The sequence below is a fragment of the Pagrus pagrus genome (assembly GCF_965226575.1).
Source record: "Pagrus pagrus genome assembly, chromosome: 20".
NCBI classification, from domain to species: Eukaryota; Metazoa; Chordata; class Actinopteri; order Spariformes; family Sparidae; genus Pagrus; species Pagrus pagrus.
The window spans coordinates 8,077,619-8,099,437 of NC_140207.1; the positions used below are offsets into that span (position 1 = coordinate 8,077,619).

Below are 21,819 nucleotides of genomic sequence, written 5' to 3' on the forward strand. Positions count from 1 at the left end.
TTTACACTACAGGTCTGACAGCTCGTTAGCTAGGTCTTGACAGAGATGGCTCAGTCCAATTATATCAACAGCCTCAGCAGCTCAGACTGCACCGATTACCTGAACAAACTGGTCTTCAGTACTGGTGAGAAATTACCAGATTCATAAAATATTCCGAGTGAGGAATGGATTTCAGATATGTCCAAATGGCCAGCTATTATATGGCCCGACATATACAATTATCTAATTGAGAAGCCTAGTGTGTACACTAAGGACAGTTTGCGTGCATATAAATCTTTAGACGCGTATAATTATGTACTTTGTGGTCATGCAAAACTTAAAATTTTATGACACGAGTTCAGGGTTTTGCGCTTTGAGGGCAGGTGTCCTGCCGAGCCAGAGACGGAGTAAAGGCAAAACCTTATGATGCCTGGGTGTACGTGCACTGCACCCGCAATCTTCTTCTTCTCTTGGCAAAAGGATGAGATCCCCTCGGGATATTAAACAGTTTCCATCCATCCTTTTGCCGCGCGCATATGTGCGATGACGTTGCACAGAAACCCGTCTATATAGCTTCATGCCTGATTTAGTACCGCCAAACCACTTTGTGGACAGTTTTTAAGATATAAATAATAAAATTAGAGGAACAGTTAAATTTTTAAAATCTGAGCTTTAAAGGCCCTAAACAGTTAACATGACTCTGGTCTTGACTCTGACCTTTCTTCTTCATCATCTGCCTCCTCCTCCTCCTCGCTGCTTCCCTGGGCTGCCTGCTGTAGCTCCCTTTCTTTCTCTTTCCTCAATCTTTCCTTTCTAGGCATGCTGCAATTGGTAAATGAAAAGAGACCAACAGTATGAAGAAGACTGCTTGATGACATTACAACAAGGCAGACGGCTGCTTTTTCTGTTTGACATTTAGCAAATAAATTACTGCAAGTGTTAATTATGTAGCCTAATGTAAACCTACACTGTTGTGACTATCTGTCTATATTAATGAAATGAGGTACACAGTTGTCCGGGAGAATCGGTCATGCCGCCTGGTTTATTTACTTTCCGCTCCGCACACACATACAGTCAAGCTACTTCCTTCTTTAGCTCTATACAGTTCCTGTCCAGGTGCATTTAAAAATAAAGGTCCTGCTGTAGCAGTAATAGTATTAAACATTACATACACAATACTAAATATTCAGCTATAATATATAATATGATGGCTTCACATGCTGTACCAAATGACAAATTTTACCGACATTGGTTGTGTGGTGGTCGTCACGTTACATCCAGTAATTGATTATGGCTAGCGTCTAGCTTGTTAAGCAGGGGGGGCTGTCGATGATCACGTCAAAATGGGCCACATACAGTAAAGTGTACACTATTAAAAAAATGATAATAACTTTGATAAGGGCACTTGCTCGGTCCAGAGGGCAAAGGGCAAGTGCTCTAGCACCACCTAGTGTCTATCTATGCACGCCACTGGTGACCTGTAACCTGTGACCTTGTTTTATGACTTTGTTATATGTTGTTTTATGACCCATGTAAGGCACTGAGTAATCACTGAAGGTAAACACTCTCTCCTCTGCAGGAGGGCATAAATTAGTAGCTGTTAGAGTGCAAACACACCCAGAGAGAGAGAGAGAGAGAGAGAGAAATATCAAGATTTCCTCCTTGGAAATTGAGTCTTCACTTTGTAACTGACCTGCGTGTTGCTCTGTGAATGCTCCTCTTGTACAAGAGTAAGACCTTGTTTGAACTTTGAGCTGACTTTGATCTCCTTCCTCCAGTTTTAAATTAACGCAGAATTATTTTAACAATGTTGGTTAAAGATTAATTAGCAAGATCATATATATACAACTACAGTGCCAGACACTAACCATTCAGCCACTTGTCAATATGAGCAACTTCGGGCAGATCCTAAAGGAGGTTGGGGAGTTTGGTTTATTTCAGAAACGTTTAGTGGCTGCATTATGCATTTGCAGCATTTTTTCTGCTTTCAACACGATCGGTCAGGTGTATACAGCCATGAGCTTTCCACATCACTGCAACACTGACTGGATCTTGGAGCGTGGACCCAACCTGACAGATGAGAGACAAAGAAATCTCACCCTCCCCGTGAACAAGGATGGAAGGTTTGAAAGCTGTAAAATGTTCACACCTGTGGATTTGGATTTGGATTCCATTGAAGCGTATGGGATTAACAGCACAACTGGATGCATAGATGGATGGGACTATGAGGCACCAGAAGGTACTTCCAGCATTGTGACAGAGGTAAGCAACAAAACACCTCGGGGTCCCTACTAAACTTCTAAATCCTCAGTTTCCAAATTGTTGCTCACACCCTAAGATGTGTGTATTGATCCTGTAAACCCTTCTTTGATCAATTCCTTTCCGTTACCTGCCTTTTCTTCTCAGTTTGATCTCGTTTGTGACAAGAGTGGCTTGGTTGAGGCATCACAGTCCATCTACATGGCAGGTGTTCTGGTTGGAGCGCTGGTCTTCGGGGCAATTTCTGACAGGTTGGGACCAACATCATGTCCACTACCACCTCCTCTCCAATTTCAGTGATAGTTCTCATTCTTTGTTAAACATGAGATTTTGATTTCACAGTAGCTGTTATGCTAATTAGTAGCCTTTTCTACAAGACTTGGAAAAAGTTTGAAAACAAGACCTCAACTAATGATGCCAAACAAACAGTGATTCATTAAGAAAATACATATTACAATGAATTCGCCTTGAACAAATGCCTTTTCTCCCTTGTCTGCAGGTTTGGACGACGCATTGCAATCCTACTCTCCCTCATTTTACTACTTTTGTTTGGTGTGGGTACAGCGTTCTCACCAAACATCTATTTTTACTTGGTCCTCAAATTTTTTTGTGGGGCTACAGGAGGCGTCATTTTAATCAGCATATCTGTGATGGGTAGGTACACTGTTCATCTCTGAAAAGACACCCAAATTGTATTGAGTAGTGGAAGTGTAAAAATAAAAAAAAAAGGCCATTGTTGGGTTATGTCCAACTTACTGATCTGATTTCCTTTAAGATCAATCTAAACATCCGTTCTTTCACTGTCAGCACAAATGGTTCAGTTCAACTCTGCCACAACAGTAATGTTGGCATTAAAGGTCCTATTTGTAAGAAAAGTTGATTTTTGAGTCTCATTCCCAAATTGTCAAATACTGACGCATTGGGATGGTGAGTTGGGAATAGCACCTTTCAAACACTGGTGACTGAGTGTTTCGTGTTAGGAAGCACTATAATGTATAGAGTAATAGGTAATTGTGTTCATGACATCTACATCTGTCTCACAGGGGTGGAGTGGACTGGTCCGTCTAAGAATACTCTTTGCACATGGCTGCTTCTTATACTTTTTTCTGTTGGACTGATGCTGTTGTCTGGTATTGCATATTTAATCCACAACTGGAGGATCCTGCAGCTCGTGCTCTTCGGCCCTCTTGTCCTTCTTGTGGGTTTCCATTACTGGTCAGTAGTCTACCTGACCATTATCATTTTAAACTTCATCAAGTGCAACTTGACAAACACATTGTGGCGAAGTTTTATTTATAACATCTCTGATTTTGAACCTCTGTTTCAATAGGTTTCTCCCAGAGTCGGCTCGTTGGCTCATGGCCCAGGGCAGGAAGGAGGAGGCGCTAAACTTGCTTCGGAGGGCAGCCAGGGTGAATGGGAGGACGATCCCAGATGATCTGCAAGACACGGTGAGCTGCATCACTTTGATTAAATATATAGTAAATCTCTCTATGATATGTGGTCATTTTCTGAAACTTCTTTTTCAGTGTGAGGTGGAGGGTACAACTGAAAGAAGAAATGTGTTGGACCTCTTCCGGATTTCGTATTTGAGAAAACGCACTCTCCTAATGGGCTTTAACTGGTGTGCTTTGTCAATCATTGTAAATGTTTGTAATAATGTTTAGCAATGATATGTCATGGCTCATAACAGTACACTCTGTCCCAATAACACTGTTGCTAAGTATTAACTGAATGTTTCTCTCCAACTGTGTTACCAGGTTTTCATCAAGTCTGCTATATTATGGACTGAGCCTGAATGTTCGTGGATTTGGTCTGAATCTCTTCCTCACGCAGTTCATCTTTGGTCTCATTGAAATTCCTGCAAACCTAAGCGCTTTGGCTTTGAATCAGCATTTTGGAAGGAGAATGTGCCAATCGGGCTACCTGCTCTTTGGGGGTACTGCTTGCCTCTTGGTCCTTGCTATTCCAAATGGTAATTTCACACCTTGGAGAAAGTCATACTATATTACTTTTTTTATATATAGAGGTTTAAATTCTTCAGTGTATATCTGACATATGCCTGTAAATTCAAATATATTATTAACAGATCTTCCAGTGGTGGCAACAACCATAGCTGTAATGGGAAAATTTGCTGCAACCGCCTCTTTCACCACAGCCTACATTTACACTCCAGAACTGTACCCAACCATTTTGAGGTAATATCAGTCTTTCTACTGCTACTCATGATGATTACATAAATGACTCATAGCACCTACACTATATCTACAGTAAATAAAAAAAGGTGGGCTACTGTAATAATGAAATTCTCATTAATTTGTGTTTTTTATGTGTGTGTGTGTTTTTATTTACTTTTTAATTACTCTATTGTTTGTGGACTGTAATTTAAGTCATTACCAAAATCATTACAATAAGTGTGATTGTACTTTCTACTTTACTTTCTTGCAGGCAGAATGGTGCTAATATAAACTCAGTGTGTGCTCGTGTGGCGGGCTTCCTCGCTCCCCTGGTCCGGCTCCTGGACGTCTACCATTACAGCATCCCCATGCTGATATATGGCATCTCCCCCTTAATTGCTGGGGGTGTGTGTTGGCTACTGCCTGAAACCTTCAATGTTCAACTTCAAGACCACACTACTGAGCTGAGGTGAGCTGAGTATAAAATGCTGTATATCAAATCAATGTTGTTTATATAGCCCAAAATCTCAATCACATTGCCTAAGTGGGCTTTACGATCTGTACAGTGAATGACACCCTCTGTCCTTAGACCCTCGGTTCGAGTGAGGAAAAACTTGCCATATTGAGAAAAAAACAAAAAACCTTTTAACAAGGGGGGGAAACAAGATGGAAGAAACCTCAGGAAGAGCCACGGAGAAGGGATCCCTCTCCCACGACGGACAGAAATGCAATGAATGTTGCATGTACAGAACAGAACAATAAAAATCAAAACCATAAACTGTGATTTGTGTTGTTAAAGTGAGCTAAAGTGAATATAGCTCAAATCTTTGCAGTCTGTTTTTAATTACGTTTTACACAACATTCTCGTTTTTGTTGTTGTTTTATTTGGGGGGGAATCTGGGTTGTAAGTGTAATTAATTGAATATTAAAATACTTTTTATGTTTTTGATTTTAGAAAACCGGTGAATGAATCTACGTGGAGCAGACACAGCGCTGAACAAATCAACCAAGAGCTGGAATCTGAAATTAAATTATAATCAAGAGTTCAAAGTTTATTTTGTTCCTTTTCTATTATCAGGAATAAAACGGTGTCAAGTCTATTCTTTGCTTTTATAACCACAAGTTTACAATGAAGTAACCAAACTTCATTAAAGTAATAAAGGGTAAAAAATTGTTGTATTTTTTAGATTTCATTTTAAAGTCTTGTTTTAGTTGTTTTTAGTGCATTTTATGACTGCCAGTTTTGTAGAAATTGATGTATTCACAAATGGTTCTCAAATAAAAACTTGTTCTGTTCCAAACATTTATTTACGTGCAGCCATATCAGAGACAGCGTAGCTAAGGTAAAAGCAAAGTTAAGTAGATCTGGCAAAATAGGGTCCAGAAGGGCATGACTGACCTCACCTATGTTGCTGTTTGTTTGAAGCTGTATGTGTAGGTTTTAGTTGGCTTGTAGCAGTCCCATTGTGTTAGACTTGCTATCTTTTTATGTTTTGTTCTGAATTTCAAAATCCCTCTGGACTGACTGCAGGGGATTCAGATCACCTGTGTGCAGGGTTGGGAGCCTGACTCCTAACAGCAACAATAATTGTAGTCTCTGGGATCAGATAGGCAGGGATACCTGAAAAAAGCAATTTGCTGCCACTTTGACACGTCCTGCTATGAAAACCTGTAAGCTACAGGTGTTGTAACTTGACATAGAGGGGTTGTTGGCTTATTGTTGTTATTAAGCATAAATCTGACCATGTTTTTCAATCAAGACCACAAAACAAATCAGTGTTCATTTGTTTAAAAAGCACTGGGGATGTCAGTTAGGCTTAGATTTGGACACTTGTTGTTTATAGTGTCTTTGTTATTGTTGTATGTACAGTACGTTTCTCTTGTGTTTTCTATACTGCACCAGAATTGCCCTTGAAGGCCAATAAAGATGAATTAAATTGCATTGAATGGGACTGAATGAGAATGGATAATGTGATGAATCTGTTTTATTAATGAAATAAGTACATATTTATCAAAATGAAAATAATTACGTATACAGAGTAATAACAGTAATACAAGTAGTGATAATAATAGTAAAAAATATAGTAATAAAATTACACGACTTTATTATTATCTGTAGTGACATAACCATCTTAATGCATTCTGCAATTTGACCATTAAAGGTGCACTATGTAGTTTTGGAGAAGAAATTTGAGCTAAGAAAAGTTACATTTACAATATTAATAATATAATAATACAAACTTAGAATTATTTACTTGATATACAGTGGTTCCATAAATGAATAAACACGCGGTCCTCAGAGTGTAATTCGGTCCCCAGAATGCTGCATGAAGCTAAGTGTAAATTAATGAATGAAGATTTTTTATCTTCTGATTAGAAAATCTGCTCCCCGAAACTACACAGTGCACATTTTTTATTAATTATGTTCAGTGAAATGTTTTCTTTTTGATTCTTCTATGTTATCCCAGTTAAAATCTTATTTACAAACCAATTTGTATCCACACGTAAAGACAATAAAAACTTGTTGACTGTAATTATTTGTTTTGCTAATTATGAACTAAAAAAAAGCAGAAGACAATTTAATCATCAAAGTATCAAACTAACAATATAAGTTGTCTTACAATTATTAAACAATCATTGCATTTACATCAGTGATTTTCTATCATTTATTACAAGTCGCCATACGAACACACTGATTGGACAGCAGTTGGCTGTTGCGTGGCGCCTTATCTTATCTTCAAGAAGAGTTTTTCTGTGACATCACAGTCAGCTGAGTACAGAAACAGAACACAGTTTTAACAGAAGGAAACCTTTGAATAAATTATCATCAATAAAACGATAAACTGAGGAAAGGGTTGCCTGCTGGTACTCACATTGTAACTGATTATTTATGCCTCAGACTCATTGGACATGGTGTCAGCAGTATTCCTCAGAAGCCATCGGTTCTTGTGTTGAACGTGTCCGAACCCCTCATCGTAATTCCCTTTTCTTCTGAACAGTTGTTTGTAGTGAAATATGCAGTAGAATTCCCCATGTAAAGGTGTGTAATTGTACATGCTACAAAAGAGCACAATTTGTCAGTTACAGTGCAAATTAAGGACTGCATTTACTGTATATATTTCATGTTGTTTGATTTTGCATTTTGTAAATCATCCTTCAAAAGTTGTCATATCTCACATCAGATTTTCTGCCGTGCTTTTTTACTTGTCTGCTGTGAGAAAAGTCTATTCAACTTTGGTTTAATTTGACATTTGTCAATGTAGATGTCTGTAAAAAGCATGGCTTCAATGTATCTGGCACATGTTAATATGGCAACAAGGAACTTTATTGTTTGTTGATTCTGGCAACTCATGTGGACAAAAGTGGTGGTCTTTCAAACAGAGCCAGAACCAGGTCAGAACCATGGAGCTAACAATTAATATGGATACGGCACTAGAGATGACGCCCTATCCATTCCTATGAAAGCTGCTCAGTGGCGCATGAAGTCAAAAATGCGCACTGGAGACTTCTGCCAACCGAGTTGGCTAACTTCCACTTAAGTGACCGTCTAACTTGAATTGAGATAAAAGGATTAGATCTTGCAGCTCTTCCAGACTTCCAAAGTTTTATTGGACTGAATGGCTCAAATTATGATAGTCAAGTGAATCATTTGTTGGGGTTGTGATGCTCAAAATGTTTTATCCACCATTTTACAGCCGCTTCTTTCACAATGTAAGCTTATGGGACAAAGTCTTTTTTGGCCCCAGTGCATCACATGAGATTGTACTACACATTTTAGCCACAACGAAAGTTGGCTTCAAAGCCAAACATTACTTTGTTATTTAAATATGTTAAAATTAAATATGGAATATTTGCTTTTATTTTGGTATTAAGTTGCATACAATTCTGACTCTTATGTTTGGATCAATATGAACTTTATCAATACCAAAGTGATCAACAAAGAAATCAATTTTGGGAATTACTGATCAATATCCCATTACTTGATTTATTTCTGTATTTTAGTATCTCACCTCAACTTTTTCTTGCACTGTTTACAGCAGAAGCAAGTTTTGTGAAAAATGTATTTGTCTGCTGTGATTTTTTCCATCGGATAAACCGGCTTCAAACAGGCTGAACACATCTCTCGACAGGCTGGTTGGAACTGATGAAAGAAAATGAGACTGAACTTCGTTAAAGTGAAAAAAAGATACAATAAACACAAAACCATGAATGAAAACCGATAAAGCATATTTAATTTCAAATTCAAGTCAAAAACAGTTTAGAGAATACAAACTAAAAAAAATCCTCAAACGTCAATAAGAAAATCTTAAAGAGCAATAATCAAGATAATTCATATCAAATAAAATCATGTACAAAATAACTTTTTCAATCAGAATATGAAAAACATTTAACTAATAGGTAATAAACTGCGTGGATGTGGATGAATTAAGGTTTCTGATTGATCGGCAGCCGAACTTCTGGGTAACTGGTGACCTGATAGGTAGCCGGACTGACCACTGCCTGACCTTTTGATGTTGTTGTTTCCGGCTGAGTAGTTACAACAGTCGAGGTTTTGGAAGAGAAAACTCGGTTTCCAAAGTTGTCACTCCTCTCGTAGTTCTCCGTGACTGTTTTGGTGTCCATAACACTGTTTCCCTCAGGGTCGGTCTGCACCTCGAGGACACTGAGCTCTCGTTTAGGGTTAAGTGGGCTGTAAGAGGATTGTTTCTGACCTCCTTTTCTGGGGTCCACCTTTCTGTTTTGAGCAGGGCTGTTGCATATCAGGGTTTTTGTCGTCCGGAATTTTTCATCTGTCTTTGGGCTGTCTTTGTGCTGACATGTTGGGCAGATTGTGGTTGGAAGCAGCTCTGTTTTATCTGTCTTTCTAGCAGCTGACTGGATGGAGATGAAGGCCGGCGAAGATGGAGGACTTGCTCGCTGTTTTGCTGAGGCTACTTCTATGCATGCACTCTGGCTAACCGGCAGAGCTGTGTCTACCTGTGCTGTAGGCCTTTCCTGTGTCGGCAGTGATTTCTTTCTGCCTGAGCCAATGCTAATTTTGCTAATATTACCAGAGGATGGGGATTCTTGTGCTGTACCTAAAGACTCTTTGAACAGGCATGACAAACCAGCAATATCTGAGTCAGATTTCAAAGTAGAGACAGAGTAAAGAGCCTTCTTTATGGCTCCTTCTATGTCCATGAGTCTGGCTAACGTCTGTTCTTTCAGATTCATGATTTCCTCACTGGCTCGCTCGAGATCTCCAAAAACATGTGCCATTGAGGGTTTATTTTCAGGGCTGTCTCTTGTTAACGGCATCCTCTCTTCTTTGTTTTCCACTTTGACCTGTTTGTTTTTCTTGTTGTCTGTGCTGACAACCCAGTCAGGGACGTTCTCAAACACTCTCCTCAGAGACCTTACATCGACCTCGCTCGTGTCCTGTTCAATTTCCTCAACTCGACAGAGTATGCTCTGCAGCTCCTCCTGCTTTCGCAAGTTGTCAAAAATATCCATGGCTGCTGTTATGTTCCCTCTCATGATCTCATCCATGTGAACTGACAGCCGCTGTCGGCGTTCGTCCTCTGTCTCCGTGCGTCCTTTCTTTTCCCTCATCTCAACCTTGCCTTCTTGTTTAGTTTCTTTCTCGTGCTTGTCTTTGCTGTCAGCAGTTTGTCTACAGGTGTTTGTGTTATTGCACGATGGACCAGTTAGAATTTCTTGTGGTTGCTCAACATGTGTCAGAATTGAGGAATTATTATCTCCAGACGTGTGGTTTGGATACTTATTGTCCAGCTGGGCAATTTTAACTCTTTTTGGCTTTACGGGCGCGTTCTTTACTGCCTTTTTACCCCCAAATGTCTTACATTCTTGGTGAAAGTCAACATGGCTTTCATCTGTTTTACTCATATTCTCTTTGATTGAGGATTCCTGGCTGCTTTTCTCTTCTGCTGTGACATTTATCTCCTGATGTCGATGAATGATATTCTTATCTGTGTTATCTCTTTCCAAAGTGACGAGAGAACCTTGAACTTGATGCCTTACTTCATTTTCTTGAAACTTGGACACAGCTTCATCAGAAAGCGTATTTCTTTGAAGATCCACTGACTCAGTCCCTGAGTTTGCATTACTGTTCATTTTGATCAGGTCTTGTTCATCCTTACTTGACAATGATGTCATTGGCAATGGTTGAGGAACTGTTTCTTCAGGTCTAGGAGTATTCTTTGGGGTTATCTCAGGACTTTTTGCATTGGTTGATTGAGTGTCTCCTTGTCTCACTTTCAAATGCTCAGGTTTAGGTGGGATGGCTGGTTTTGGACGAACAGACCTTCCACATCTCTCTGAGATGGCACTTGTTGCTGCTTTATTTTGGGTGTCACTTTGGCTTGGGGGATCTGCAGTTGCTGCAGTCACTTGTACTTTGGAGACCTCTTGTCTTATTGGTGCTTGAGTTGATTTAGGTTCAGCCACAGGGCAAAACTCCTCCGTAGTGCACTTTTGAACAGATGCTTCATCCACATTTTGTGGCATTTCTTTGTGAGGTTTTGAAGAGTTTCTGTATATCATGGCTGCTCTGAAATCTCCTCTGCTGACATTGATGTTGGATCTCTCCAGGGAATTCAAAGCTGCCTGAAGTTTACCCTCAAAAACAACTTCCTCATCCTCCTGCTGTGCAGCTGTTGTCTCTGAGCTATGAACAGACGCCGTAGCAGGTTTCTGGACCACCTCTGTGCCTTTTTGACACGTTTTGCTGCACATTTCAGGATTGGTGTCTTCATCGCATATCACTGTGTTCTTGGATCCACGATCTGATTTGTGTTCTGAGATGATGTTGGAGGCCATACATGGGTCTTCTTTTTTGTTTGCATTTTCTTGAGGTGTTTGTCCTTGTGTTCTTGAGTGTCTGACGTTGCCATCTGTAACCGAGACAACAGGTTCCTTTGAAGATTCTTGAACAAGTAATTTCTGTTTTTCTTGTGATGAGTGGTACAAAGCTTTGGCCTCGATTGTGGCCTGTTGGAGGCTATGTATTGCAGTTTGGAGGTTAGAGATCTCATAATTTCCATCAACCACTTCAATTATTTCAGCCCGATGGACTGTGCCATCTTCCTGCATCTCAAGAAACGATTCTTGTGGTACAACTGAAGACTTGCAAGCTTCTTTTTGTGTTTGGGGACCACACTCGTCAAAGGTATGCTTCAGTTGCCCATGGGAGAATACCTCAACATTGCAATCTGTAGAGGACTTGCTCTTTCCAGGTGGCTCATTATGGCTTGTGAATGTGCAAGAACTGGTGGTAGATTGGGCAAGATTTTTACACACATTTGGCTTTGGTCCAACTGGTTTTTGATCTCCAGAGAACATGTTTTTCAGTTTCTTTACATCCACTGGGACCCAATCTGAAGGCTCAGCCTGATCATCTCTCTGTTCAGGATGAAGCTCCATCCCTTGGCCTCCCACATCTTGGTTAGGGGGGAGTTCTTGTTCCAGCTCTTCTGGCTCAGCCTGAAGACTTTTCAAATACTCCAAGTCTCCTTTTTCAATACAACTTTTAAACAAGTTTACATTCCCTTTTACTGTGATTTCAGGCCGTATTAATCCTTGGCAAATTTGGTCTTTTGACATATCTAGAAGGCAGCTTATGGTCGATTCGACAGCACCTTTTCTTAGTCCATGATCATCTGTTTTACTCACATTACCTCTGTCTGACTCTGGTTCCTCATACTCTACACCTTGTGGAGGACAGTAACTTTTCACATCTTTGTCATCAAAATAATTGTAGAGGGAGTAAACGATGACATCAGCACATCTGTTCACATCCTCCTGAATTATCACCCCCTTTCTCAGAGAGTTGTCTTGATTGAGAATATCCTCAACAACCTGAACAACATTGGCAGTTTTGAACTCTGTGTCCTGGTTGGTAGTGAACTGATGATGGTGCACGGGTACATTTACCACTGTCGCCTCCATTCTTCCTTTACTATCCTCCTTTAGGTAAGTGATCTGAGGCTTTCGGTTTGTGCGTGGCAGCAACTGGAGTATGAAGTTTTGTGCACCACCTTCAGCCACCTCATCGTATTTGATCTCAGGCCCACCCTCCGATAGTGTGAACTTTGCCTTTCTAGCTATCATCGTCTCATATACCTCAATAATTGAGCCACCTGAATGTATGACATTAACGTGATAAAGGGAATTCAGTGTGTCCTTGATGTTCTCCACCATCGTCTCAACCTCGTCCTTGTTCTGATGCCTAATCTTGTCAAAGGGCATCGATTCAAACAAATGCGCTCTGTTCTTGACATTAGCTATGGGATAGTCCTGAGCTGCGGCGCTGTCTCTGACAGGCTGTATTAATCCTTGGCAAATTTGGTCTTTTGACCTATCTAGAAGGCAGCTTATGGTTGATTCGACAGCACCTTTTCTTAGTCCATGATCATCTGTTTTACTCACATTACCTCTGTCTGACTCTGGTTCCTCATACTCTGCACCTTGTGGAGGACAGTAACTTTTCACATCTTTGTCATCAAAATAATTGTAGAGGGAGTAAACGATGACTTCAGCACATCTGTTCACATCCTCCTGAATTATCAACCCCTTTCTCAGAGAGTTGTCTTGATTGAGAATATCCTCAACAACCTGAACAACATTGGCAGTTTTGAACTCTGTGTCCTGGTTGGTAGTGAACTGATCATGGTGCACGGGTACATTTACCACTGTCGCCTCCATTCTTCCTTTACTATCCTCCTTTAGGTAAGTGATCTGAGGCTTTCGGTTTATGCGTGGCAGCAACTGGAGTATGAAGTTTTGTGCACCACCTTCAGCCACCTCATCGTATTTGATCTCAGGCCCACCCTCCGATAGTGTGAACTTTGCCTTTCTAGCTATCATCGTCTCATATACCTCAATAATTAAGCCACCTGAATGTATGACATTAACGTGATAAAGGGAATTCAATGTGTCCTTGATGTTCTCCACCATCGTCTCAACCTCGTCCTTGTTCTGATGCCTAATCTTGTCAAAGGGCATTGATTCAAACAAATGCGCTCTGTTCTTGACATTAGCTATGGGATAGTCCTGAGCTGCGGCGCTGTCTCTGACTGGGCTTTGGGATTCTGACGTACGCATAAAGGAATGTTCTCTTTCTATGTTTGTTTGGATAAATGGATTGTTTTTGAAAAGAGCCGGACTCGTTTTGATTATTTCCTCTAATTTTTCTGGATCGCAAAGGCTTGTAGGCTCATCCTCAAAACCGTCGCCAGTAGAAAACTCTTCTCTATCAGGAACTTCATGGTCAGTGCTTTGACCAATGATACCAGCACATGGCTCTTTTTCCTGAGGCAGATCTGTCAAATCAAGACTTTTGGCACATGCATTACTTTTGTTTTTGCTGTGCAGATGCTCCTGTATTCGTTTTTGGACTGCCCCAGGCTCATCCCCAGAAATGGACGCTTTTCCCCAGGGCTTAATATCTGGATTTAGTCGGGATGTGTTTACAGACTGACTCTCAAATAGCCTTCTGGTAGCCTGAACATCTATTCTTACCATGTCCTCCTCACACTCTGTGTTAGGATCTGGACTACAACCAAGTGTTTTGTCATCCTCCACCATCTCTTTAACACTTTCACTAAATGGCCACTCTTGAGCTGATATTTTACTGACATCGCCTCTTTCCGCTGTTCCCTCTGCCATGTGTCTCTTGGGAATGTAAGGAGATACTTTGTCGCTCAAGGAACAGTTCTCAAATATCAAACATCTTGAAAGGACCTCTCCCTCGTATCCAGTTTCACCAGTTGTCGCCTCCGTCTCTGAGCTCAAAACCTCAGCAAGCTCCTCATCCACAACATCATCCAACATCTTCAGCTCTGGGTGAGTGTGCTTCAGGAGCCTTCTCAGCTCACATTTCTGCCGCTGTTGGTATAACTTTTCTTTGGTGAGTTGGGATGGCACTGCTTGTTGGAAATGTGCCCCAGAGATGTCCTCTAACCCTGGCTGATTTCTTGTTGAAGGAGGCGGAGAGAGGCCATCTTTCCTCTGTTGGGAGTCTTCAGCCATCTTGGAAGAACAAAGGAACATTCTCATCGTTGAGTCCTTTTGTAACATAAATGAGCTATCCAGTGAAAATCATGCTCCAGAGCGTGCAGACATGCTTACGGCACTGACAGCAACCATCATCATGCCAGGTGATTTGGTTTCCACATGCCAGGGGTCACTACAGGTTAGCTGAGCTCCAAAACAACCAGAAAATGTAACCACAAATGCAACCACAGTGATAAATAAAACATAGAGTGGATGACATCCAGTATCTGTTACTTTCTTTACAGGAAAAGCAAGCATTTGTTTCTTAAGCTATATTATATGATAGGGTGGAAGATGTTTGTGTTATTGTGACAATGCAAATCCAGTGCACACTGTCATGCAAAATGTCTGGGGAAGTTCTACCTTACCTTGCTCAGTCTGGCTCTTTTCCCAGTCTCAGATGACTGATCTTGTGCCTACACGGGAACAATAAACATTTCAGGTCAGGTTAACCTGGCAATAAAAATGTCATCTTGACCTTTTGTGAGACTATCAACGATAACAAACTGCAGTGTGGCGCTGCCGATGCCGATGTATAGTATTCAGTGGCATCTAGTGGTGCACCCTTGCCATCGCCTAACAGGCTCATTCTAAGGTAATTAAACACAATGATTCATAGTTTCAGGTGCAATAAAAAAAAATCTGTGAAGTTGCTCACAGGTATATCGACACTGCTGGGAAATAGCAGGGTGCCATACATAAATAAAATGGGATTGGATCGATGCATTGACATTTTTGAAGGCCTTTTTTCTGATACTGGCATCGGTATTGGAACAACCCATAACAAATCCATTAAACTGTTAGATATAATTGCTCAAAATCATTTATAGTTAACTTTCTCTGACATGCTCTGAAACAGGTTGTTTCCCTGCATACCAGTGTTGTAGTCAAGACCATCTAAATCGGGACAAAGTCATGACCAAGACCAGGGTGTATCGACACTGAGACAAGACAAAGATTTCAAGGGATGAGGTCAAGAGCAAGACTACGGCATCCGCATCCATATCCTTGCAGTCATGGTCTTGAAATAAAATCCAGAGTACTCTTTGTCCAAGGCCGAGACAAGGCCGAGTAAAAATGTGATCGAATTCATGACGAGACCTTCAAAAAGTTGTCTTGAAACTGGTCTTGAATATTATAACACTACTGCATACAAGCAAAACGTCTCTGAGATCATGCTCTTGAGATAGGGTTAGGGTTGGGCTAAACATATCCAGAAATGAAAAGGAGATAGCACACAGTGAGTAAAGAGATGTTTACCGTTTTTAAGTGTCCGTTTGTTGGATCCTGAGGAGCTGCCTTTGACAGATAGAGAGCAGATATAGCTTTGACTGAGACACACAGTTTCTCCTTGGTTTGGATGAAGGAGCTGTCTCTGAAATCTGCAACTGACCTCCTCTTGTCACCTGCAGAGACATCAGAAACAGCGATTTAATGTGTTGACTCTCTTCATGACACAAGTTGTATTGTTAAAAAGGGCTTAATCAAACCTCTCTGAGATCCATGTCGAGAACGATATCAAGTACTTTCTGGGATACAAATGCGCCATGAAATTCTTCACAAGGGTTTCAGGTTAAAGACAAAATGGTCGCTTTGTTTACTGATTATTTTTAGCCCTCAAAAAGGCAGGTGGTGTCTAATAAGTCACCATTTTCTCTGACCATTTAGAGCCAACTTATATAACACACAGTCGACTTTAATGTTCCCATTCAAGTCAGGAAACTGTGTGTTAATACAAAGCAATTCTGGTAACTCAGTTGCCATGTGGTGGAGTTATAAATGTACCACTTGTGGCGTAGAGGGGCAGATATCCGACTCCACTGACACAGATACTGAGAGTTAAAAGGACAGGCAAGTCACTGCTGCTATAGTTGACTAAGCATAGATGAGCAAAACCCATCCACACCTGTTTTAAAACAGACATTGTGATGTTAGAATAAAGCAAGAACTCGGATTTTGTGAATTTTGGCTGTAATATTTAGATCATAGCCTCAAGTGGTACTTAAGTTTCACCATCCTGATATTTTAGGATTTACATAGCTGCTAAAACTATCAATCAAAAGTATTTCAGTTCCCCCAGATTACTGTATATATTATGCTATGTGGGTTTAAATGAGAAGGGGAGTTTCCAAGCGTATGCGTTAGACACAGATTATTCTCTTTGCCTCATTTTTATCAAAATACAAATCCGTACTCACAGAAAACGAACAGCTCCCACTTTCTTCTGACCTGCCTGTCTTCTTGTTTTCTCTCATGTGTTTAGGTCTGATTTCCCGTCTAGCAGTGGTGCCGCTGCCACTCTCAGTCGCTCCCTCTCTCTGTTTCATTCCTGCCCTAGTGACAGCTGACCCCGTCACCCTTTCTTATTCAGGACTCGCAGCACGGCGGCTATTTCTGTCCGGTTTCCGGAGTGGCCCTACTATGCCCGCACCAGGTTGAGTCAATCACGGCTTCTTGCAGAGTCACTGTGTTGATATTCATCTCCGTTTCACTTCTTCCCTTTCATCCATGCCGTCCACAGCTTTGACCTGAGTCATAGGACTCAAGGGGCCTTTCTAGGGAATGTTGTTTGGGTTTTTTTGTAGTAACATCAGGATTTTTAGACACTCAATTGAGCTATTTTGAGAAGCTAAACACGTTTTTTTTTTGTTTGCTGTTGTGGTGGATCAGATGTAAAATATGTTTGTTTCCATAATTCCCTCCGATGATATAAAGGTCTATGTATTTTCATACTTATAGGGATTTTTTTTAAAGCAGCTCCATTTATACTCACGTATTTGTCTTTTTTTTCATTGGCATATTTCATATTTTTGCATGTTCAGATGACCTGCTGGTCACAACACAGTGGACTCGAGTCACTGTCTCGATGATTTGCAGCTTGACTTGATCGGAAAAATTGACTTGAGACTCAACTTGGACTTGAAAGTTAAAGACTTGTGACTTGACTTCACTCGAAACATGATGAATCGGATGACTTGTCTGTTTTCATTTTATGTTTTCAGTTTAGTGTTTAGTGTTTTTTGTCTGGCTGTCAGTATTTCGCTGTTTAAAAGTGTTGGGGGGGGGGGGGGGTTGTTTTTGGGTGACTATCCATTGTTACATAACACCCTTCAACTTTACATCACAGTATCTGAATTTATACTGCAAATCAAGGTCTGGGGCGACTTGATGGCTTGATACAGCTTCATCACATCTTTTATATCAGCTGTTTTATTCGATCCACTGATAACTGCTCAAAGACACTTGAACATGTATTTCCCAGCTTTATTGGGCAGTAGGTAGGAACAGATAGTGATCAGGTTGACTGGTCACAGAGCACACTTTGATGAGTGTTGTCTGGTACTCACCATCTTGAGAGCCAGCAATCTTTTCAAAATCGATGCCCCCTATTGTTTTTCTCCTCTCCATCGGGGCCCGATTCACCACCTAGAGAGAGAAAAATGCACTGTCACAACTCCTCAGTAGACCTGTGTCTGTCTGTGTGACAATGCGATTGTATTTTTCTTTTTCAAAGTAACATTGCGGATTAAATAGAAACAAATGAAATATGAGTTGAAAGTGAATCCGCCAAGTCCCAAAATGATCGCCAGGCGTCTTCATACATAGACGAACACTATTTGACAACTCTATGTGAGTTAAAGGTGCAATACGTAAGAATTGGTCACCTGTCACGTTCATGATGTTTTCTGATGCTTGTTTATAACAGTTATATTAGTAAAAGCAGGTTTACAAGTCAATATTTTGGATTCTGATCAAATCTATCTACCCTCTTGGTCTCATGATCATCCTTCTCATCATCAACAGGAGCCTCAGCAGGAATGTGGGTCGTCACTTTCTCTGCAGGCCTCTCCACCTCTTCAGCCTCTCCGTTCATCACCGGCATGAAGTCTGCTGACTTGTAAGATGATGTGGAAGTCAAGGCTCTGAAACTGCTCCCTGCGTTGTTCTGTGCCTTCGACTCAAACACAGCCTTCAGGGCCTCGATGGACACGGCGCTGGTTTGAAGGCTCCCCATGGATTTACTGCGGGCCAAACTGGTCTTAACTCGAGACCGTTCCCTCTCTTCGTTTCTCCATATCAGGACCTCCAGACGAGCCTCTGGACTCTCCGGGAGAGATGGAGTCATCTGACAGCGATGCACACAGAATCAAAAGTTAAAGCGTGTTTTACATGCAGATGTATTGGTTATTTTGTACATGTAATGTAGAGTCAGAGGTTTTTCTTTCTTTTACTCACCATTGTTTCTTGAATGGATGAGTCCACTTCCACTGATGTTTGATACCTGTTAACATACACAAAAGCCGTATTAAAGGGTAACTCCACCAATTTTCCGCATTAAAGTGTGTGTACAGGTTCGGGTAGTACTACTCATTATGTGAAAAAGTAGTATAAAACTTTTTGTGGCTCGAGAGGAAGCTGCATGTGATGAATAATGATAATGATGATAAACTGCCTCCAGTGATGTCACTCAGTGGAAGAGTTGCATTGTGGGCAGTCATCCACTGGTCCACTGCTGCACTCCTATAACACTGTTGGACTCATTTTGGGCCGTTTAAAAACATGTTATGAAAAATTGATACAACAGAACTCAATTTAATGCCATTTTTATTCGAAAGCCTGATACCTACATTACCCACAATGCAACAAGCCACTGAGTGATACCACTGGAGGCAATTTATCAGATTTCATCGAACTTCCTCTGGAGCCACAAAAGGCTTTATACTACATTGTTCACATACACAGTAGTACTCCCCACGACCTGTAAACACACTTTAATGTGTGAGTTACCCTTTAAAGTTATAGCGCACTGTGTGTTTTATTGTCGCAGATGTACAAAGAGCAAGGAAGATGATGTTTCCTTCACCTGGCAACCAGCTGGGACACAGACGTCATCTTGCCCCGCAGCCCTGCCCCCGTCCAGGTGGGCTGGTCACATGACAAGGAGATGCTCCTCAGTGACTGGGTCCGCCTCAGGTTGCTCTTCCATTCCATGACACCAATCACGTCTCAGCAGCACACAGTTTCCAAATAATCACCTAATATACAGACGCTCTCTGTAGAGGATCAACGAGCTGGATCTCGTGGTCTGTTAATTATTTAAACACAGCAAAACATATTGTTTTAATTATCATCTTAAATCCAGAAGTGAGAATTTTATCTACTCGTAAAGCTCTACTTGTAGAAATCGAAAGATTATAACATCGACATAGCAGCAAAGTCATGCCATTTAAGAGCCATGCAAAAATAATGCAGTAATTACTCATAAAAAAACAACATTTCCTGAAGGTTATGGGCTACACAAAGGAAATTTTGAGCAGAATCGTTACCTGACAGCTGTCAGTCAGCGTCTGTTCCCTGTGACAATCAGAGGCACTTCCGCAGAATCACAAGACGTGCACATGCAGCGAGCAAAGTCCCTTTTTCTTCCTCATTACCACAGACTATGTAAAATGATTTATGAAAATGTCTACAGTGGCAAACAACGGGAGATAAATCCCCATGACTCTGGTCATTGACACAGGCTGCATTTGCGTCTTTTATTTTGAAGTGCAGAAACTGTATTCAACGTCTTTCATCTCATTCATGAGTTTTCAGGAGAATCCTTGATGTGTGTCAGGTCAGAACTCCAAAGCTCAGGTGTAATTACCTGATTTTTGTGATTAGCTTTTAGAAAATGCTTGAAAAACAAAGAATTGTGATGAGACACAGCTTTTTTTTTTGCTTCGACAGCACTCTGTGTGGGTCGAGTTTTGAGAGACACTGATTAACATTCTCAGGTTACAGATTTACTAATTTACAATATCACACTGTACTGCCAAGAACTGGTGGAGTGTAGATGTTCAAAGTGTTTAGGAGAATTTCTAAACAATACAGGGAAAATGTTTTTATTATTTTGGAGAAACGTGCCTATTGGAGTAATAATTTAGCCCTAAACATCTGTAAATGATCTCATGTTAGTACATAATTAGTGGACACACAGGCCACAGTCCATGTTTTCAGCGGTGCTTGACAAACTGCACGCATCACCAGAACTGTTCAACAGTACAAACAAAGTTAATAGAAAACAAGCACTGGCATGTTTGTAGGCTTCTCAAAGGTCCAAATTTTGCTTGTGCTTGTTAAAGGCAGAACATTGTGCAAGTTTGGTTGCATCATTTTAAAGGATGAGTTCACCCAAAAATGAATGAAGTAGATGGGGACTTGGGGAAAAATGTAGAAAATACAACAAAACATACATTTGCAGTAATCCAAGTCTTCCAAAGCCCAAAGATCCTGAATTAATAACAGCTACAGTGAAGATTTTTGCTTTGAAAAAGGTGTAAATAATGTCTTTTCAAATGAATTTTCGATCTCAGGCCTCCCAGAGACATGTATTGCACTGGGCGAGCTGCATGGAGCCATTTTATGTTTTATTATCAGTTGTTTTTGTTCATTTTTAAACAAATACCCATCTACTTCAGTAGTTTAGGAGAATGCTGCAACGCTGTTTTGCTGTGAAGCTCCAGTAAGTTTTACTTACTACAAAACTACCCCCTGCTTTCCAGTGGCTTGAAAGTGAGTCAGTAATGACTGAATTTTAATTTTTGGGTGAACTGTTCCTTTAAGGAACAGATAGGAACACAGGAATAGGGTTGCATGATAAGTGTTGTTTACCCTTGCAAGGTTAGGTACTAAACAACACTCCTCGTAGCTTTAATGTTTGCGTGTGTTGCTCAAGGACACTCCAGGAGGGTGGATGTAAAAACATCCTCACTTTCAGCTTTGTGCTCTTGATTGGCATCCCCTTTTTATATTCAAAGAGCTCTTAACTAATAAATCATCACACCCAGAAACAAAGAAATGACCGTAAACAGATCATAAGTCTGGCACACTTTACTGGAAATGTTTCAAGTTGCTCGACCACAAATATTTGAAGATCCAGAACGCCATGGTTAGTGCAAACCATCTTTTAAGTCTGTGGCCCACTTTGAATGCCCCGTTCAAAATATCACTCCACACTGCAACACTGCAATTAAACAATGATTTTTTTTTACTGCTTCTTTTTAAAGGTCCTTAGTTCTTAAGTTAGATCTCAGCTGGCTGGGGTTGAGGAGTCGGTCGCAGACAGCCAGCGTGAAAACAAGTGTTGTGGAGGTTCGTCTCCACCCAGGAATTCCAAAACCTGCTGACCCTCTGGGATCAAGTGGGAGCAGCAGGAAGCTCTGCTCCCTCGTGACCTCGCTGACCACACCGACCCCAACCAGGCTGCCCTGGACACATGCTGCAGCAACACTGCAGCAGCTAAGAAGTAAAAGTGCAGCTGAAATGAACTAAATACACATGATTTAGCTTTATGGGCCTCACAACTGGT

The 21,819-nt window shown here is 40.9% G+C and overlaps 2 protein-coding genes across 4 annotated transcripts; one reads left to right on the forward strand and one right to left on the reverse strand.

Annotated features, from left to right (window-relative positions):
- Positions 1–1,849: 1,849 nt before the first annotated feature.
- On the forward strand, positions 1,850–4,888 carry LOC311249809 (solute carrier family 22 member 13-like; the record flags this gene model as incomplete). Its single annotated transcript, XM_084341125.1, has 8 exons — positions 1,850–2,241; positions 2,386–2,489; positions 2,738–2,892; positions 3,282–3,516; positions 3,569–3,689; positions 3,768–3,780; positions 4,328–4,436; positions 4,687–4,888. Exons 1-8 carry the CDS (start codon positions 1,867–1,869, stop codon positions 4,886–4,888), a joined length of 1,314 nt encoding a protein of 437 aa, XP_084197251.1. The 5' UTR covers positions 1,850–1,866.
- A 1,583-nt stretch (positions 4,889–6,471) lies between these two features.
- Positions 6,472–18,299, reverse strand: LOC311249613 (xin actin-binding repeat-containing protein 1). Of its 3 annotated transcripts, XR_014621205.1 has the most exons (6): positions 16,667–16,797; positions 15,729–15,874; positions 14,837–14,884; positions 8,426–8,556; positions 7,289–7,472; positions 6,472–7,185 (listed from the first exon to the last, which is right to left on the reverse strand). XR_014621205.1 is itself a non-coding variant. In XM_084340799.1 (5 exons), exons 2-5 carry the CDS (start codon positions 17,874–17,876, stop codon positions 8,841–8,843), a joined length of 5,859 nt encoding a protein of 1,952 aa, XP_084196925.1. In that variant the 5' UTR covers positions 17,877–17,894; positions 18,235–18,299; the 3' UTR covers positions 8,626–8,840. The 3 variants fall into 3 exon arrangements, 2 of the variants coding, with proteins under 2 accessions (XP_084196925.1, XP_084196924.1); XM_084340799.1 differs by lacking the exons at positions 6,472–7,185; positions 7,289–7,472; positions 8,426–8,556; positions 16,667–16,797 and adding exons at positions 8,626–14,444; positions 17,816–17,894; positions 18,235–18,299; XM_084340798.1 differs by lacking the exons at positions 6,472–7,185; positions 7,289–7,472; positions 8,426–8,556 and adding an exon at positions 8,626–14,444.
- Between the last annotated feature and the right edge of the window lie 3,520 nt (positions 18,300–21,819).

Excerpts from the sequence above, each read along its gene's own strand:
- LOC311249613 (XM_084340799.1), bottom strand. The coding sequence starts at position 17,876 with ATGGAGAGGAGAAAAACAATAGGGGGCATCGATTTTGAAAAGATTGCT. Across the intron at positions 15,875-17,815 it reads GATTGCTGGCTCTCAAGATG|GTGACAAGAGGAGGTCAGTT; the intron begins GTGAGTACCAGA and ends ATGTCTCTGCAG. Across the intron at positions 14,445-14,836 it reads AAAGAGCCAGACTGAGCAAG|ATGGCTGAAGACTCCCAACA; the intron begins GTAAGGTAGAAC and ends TGTTCTTCCAAG.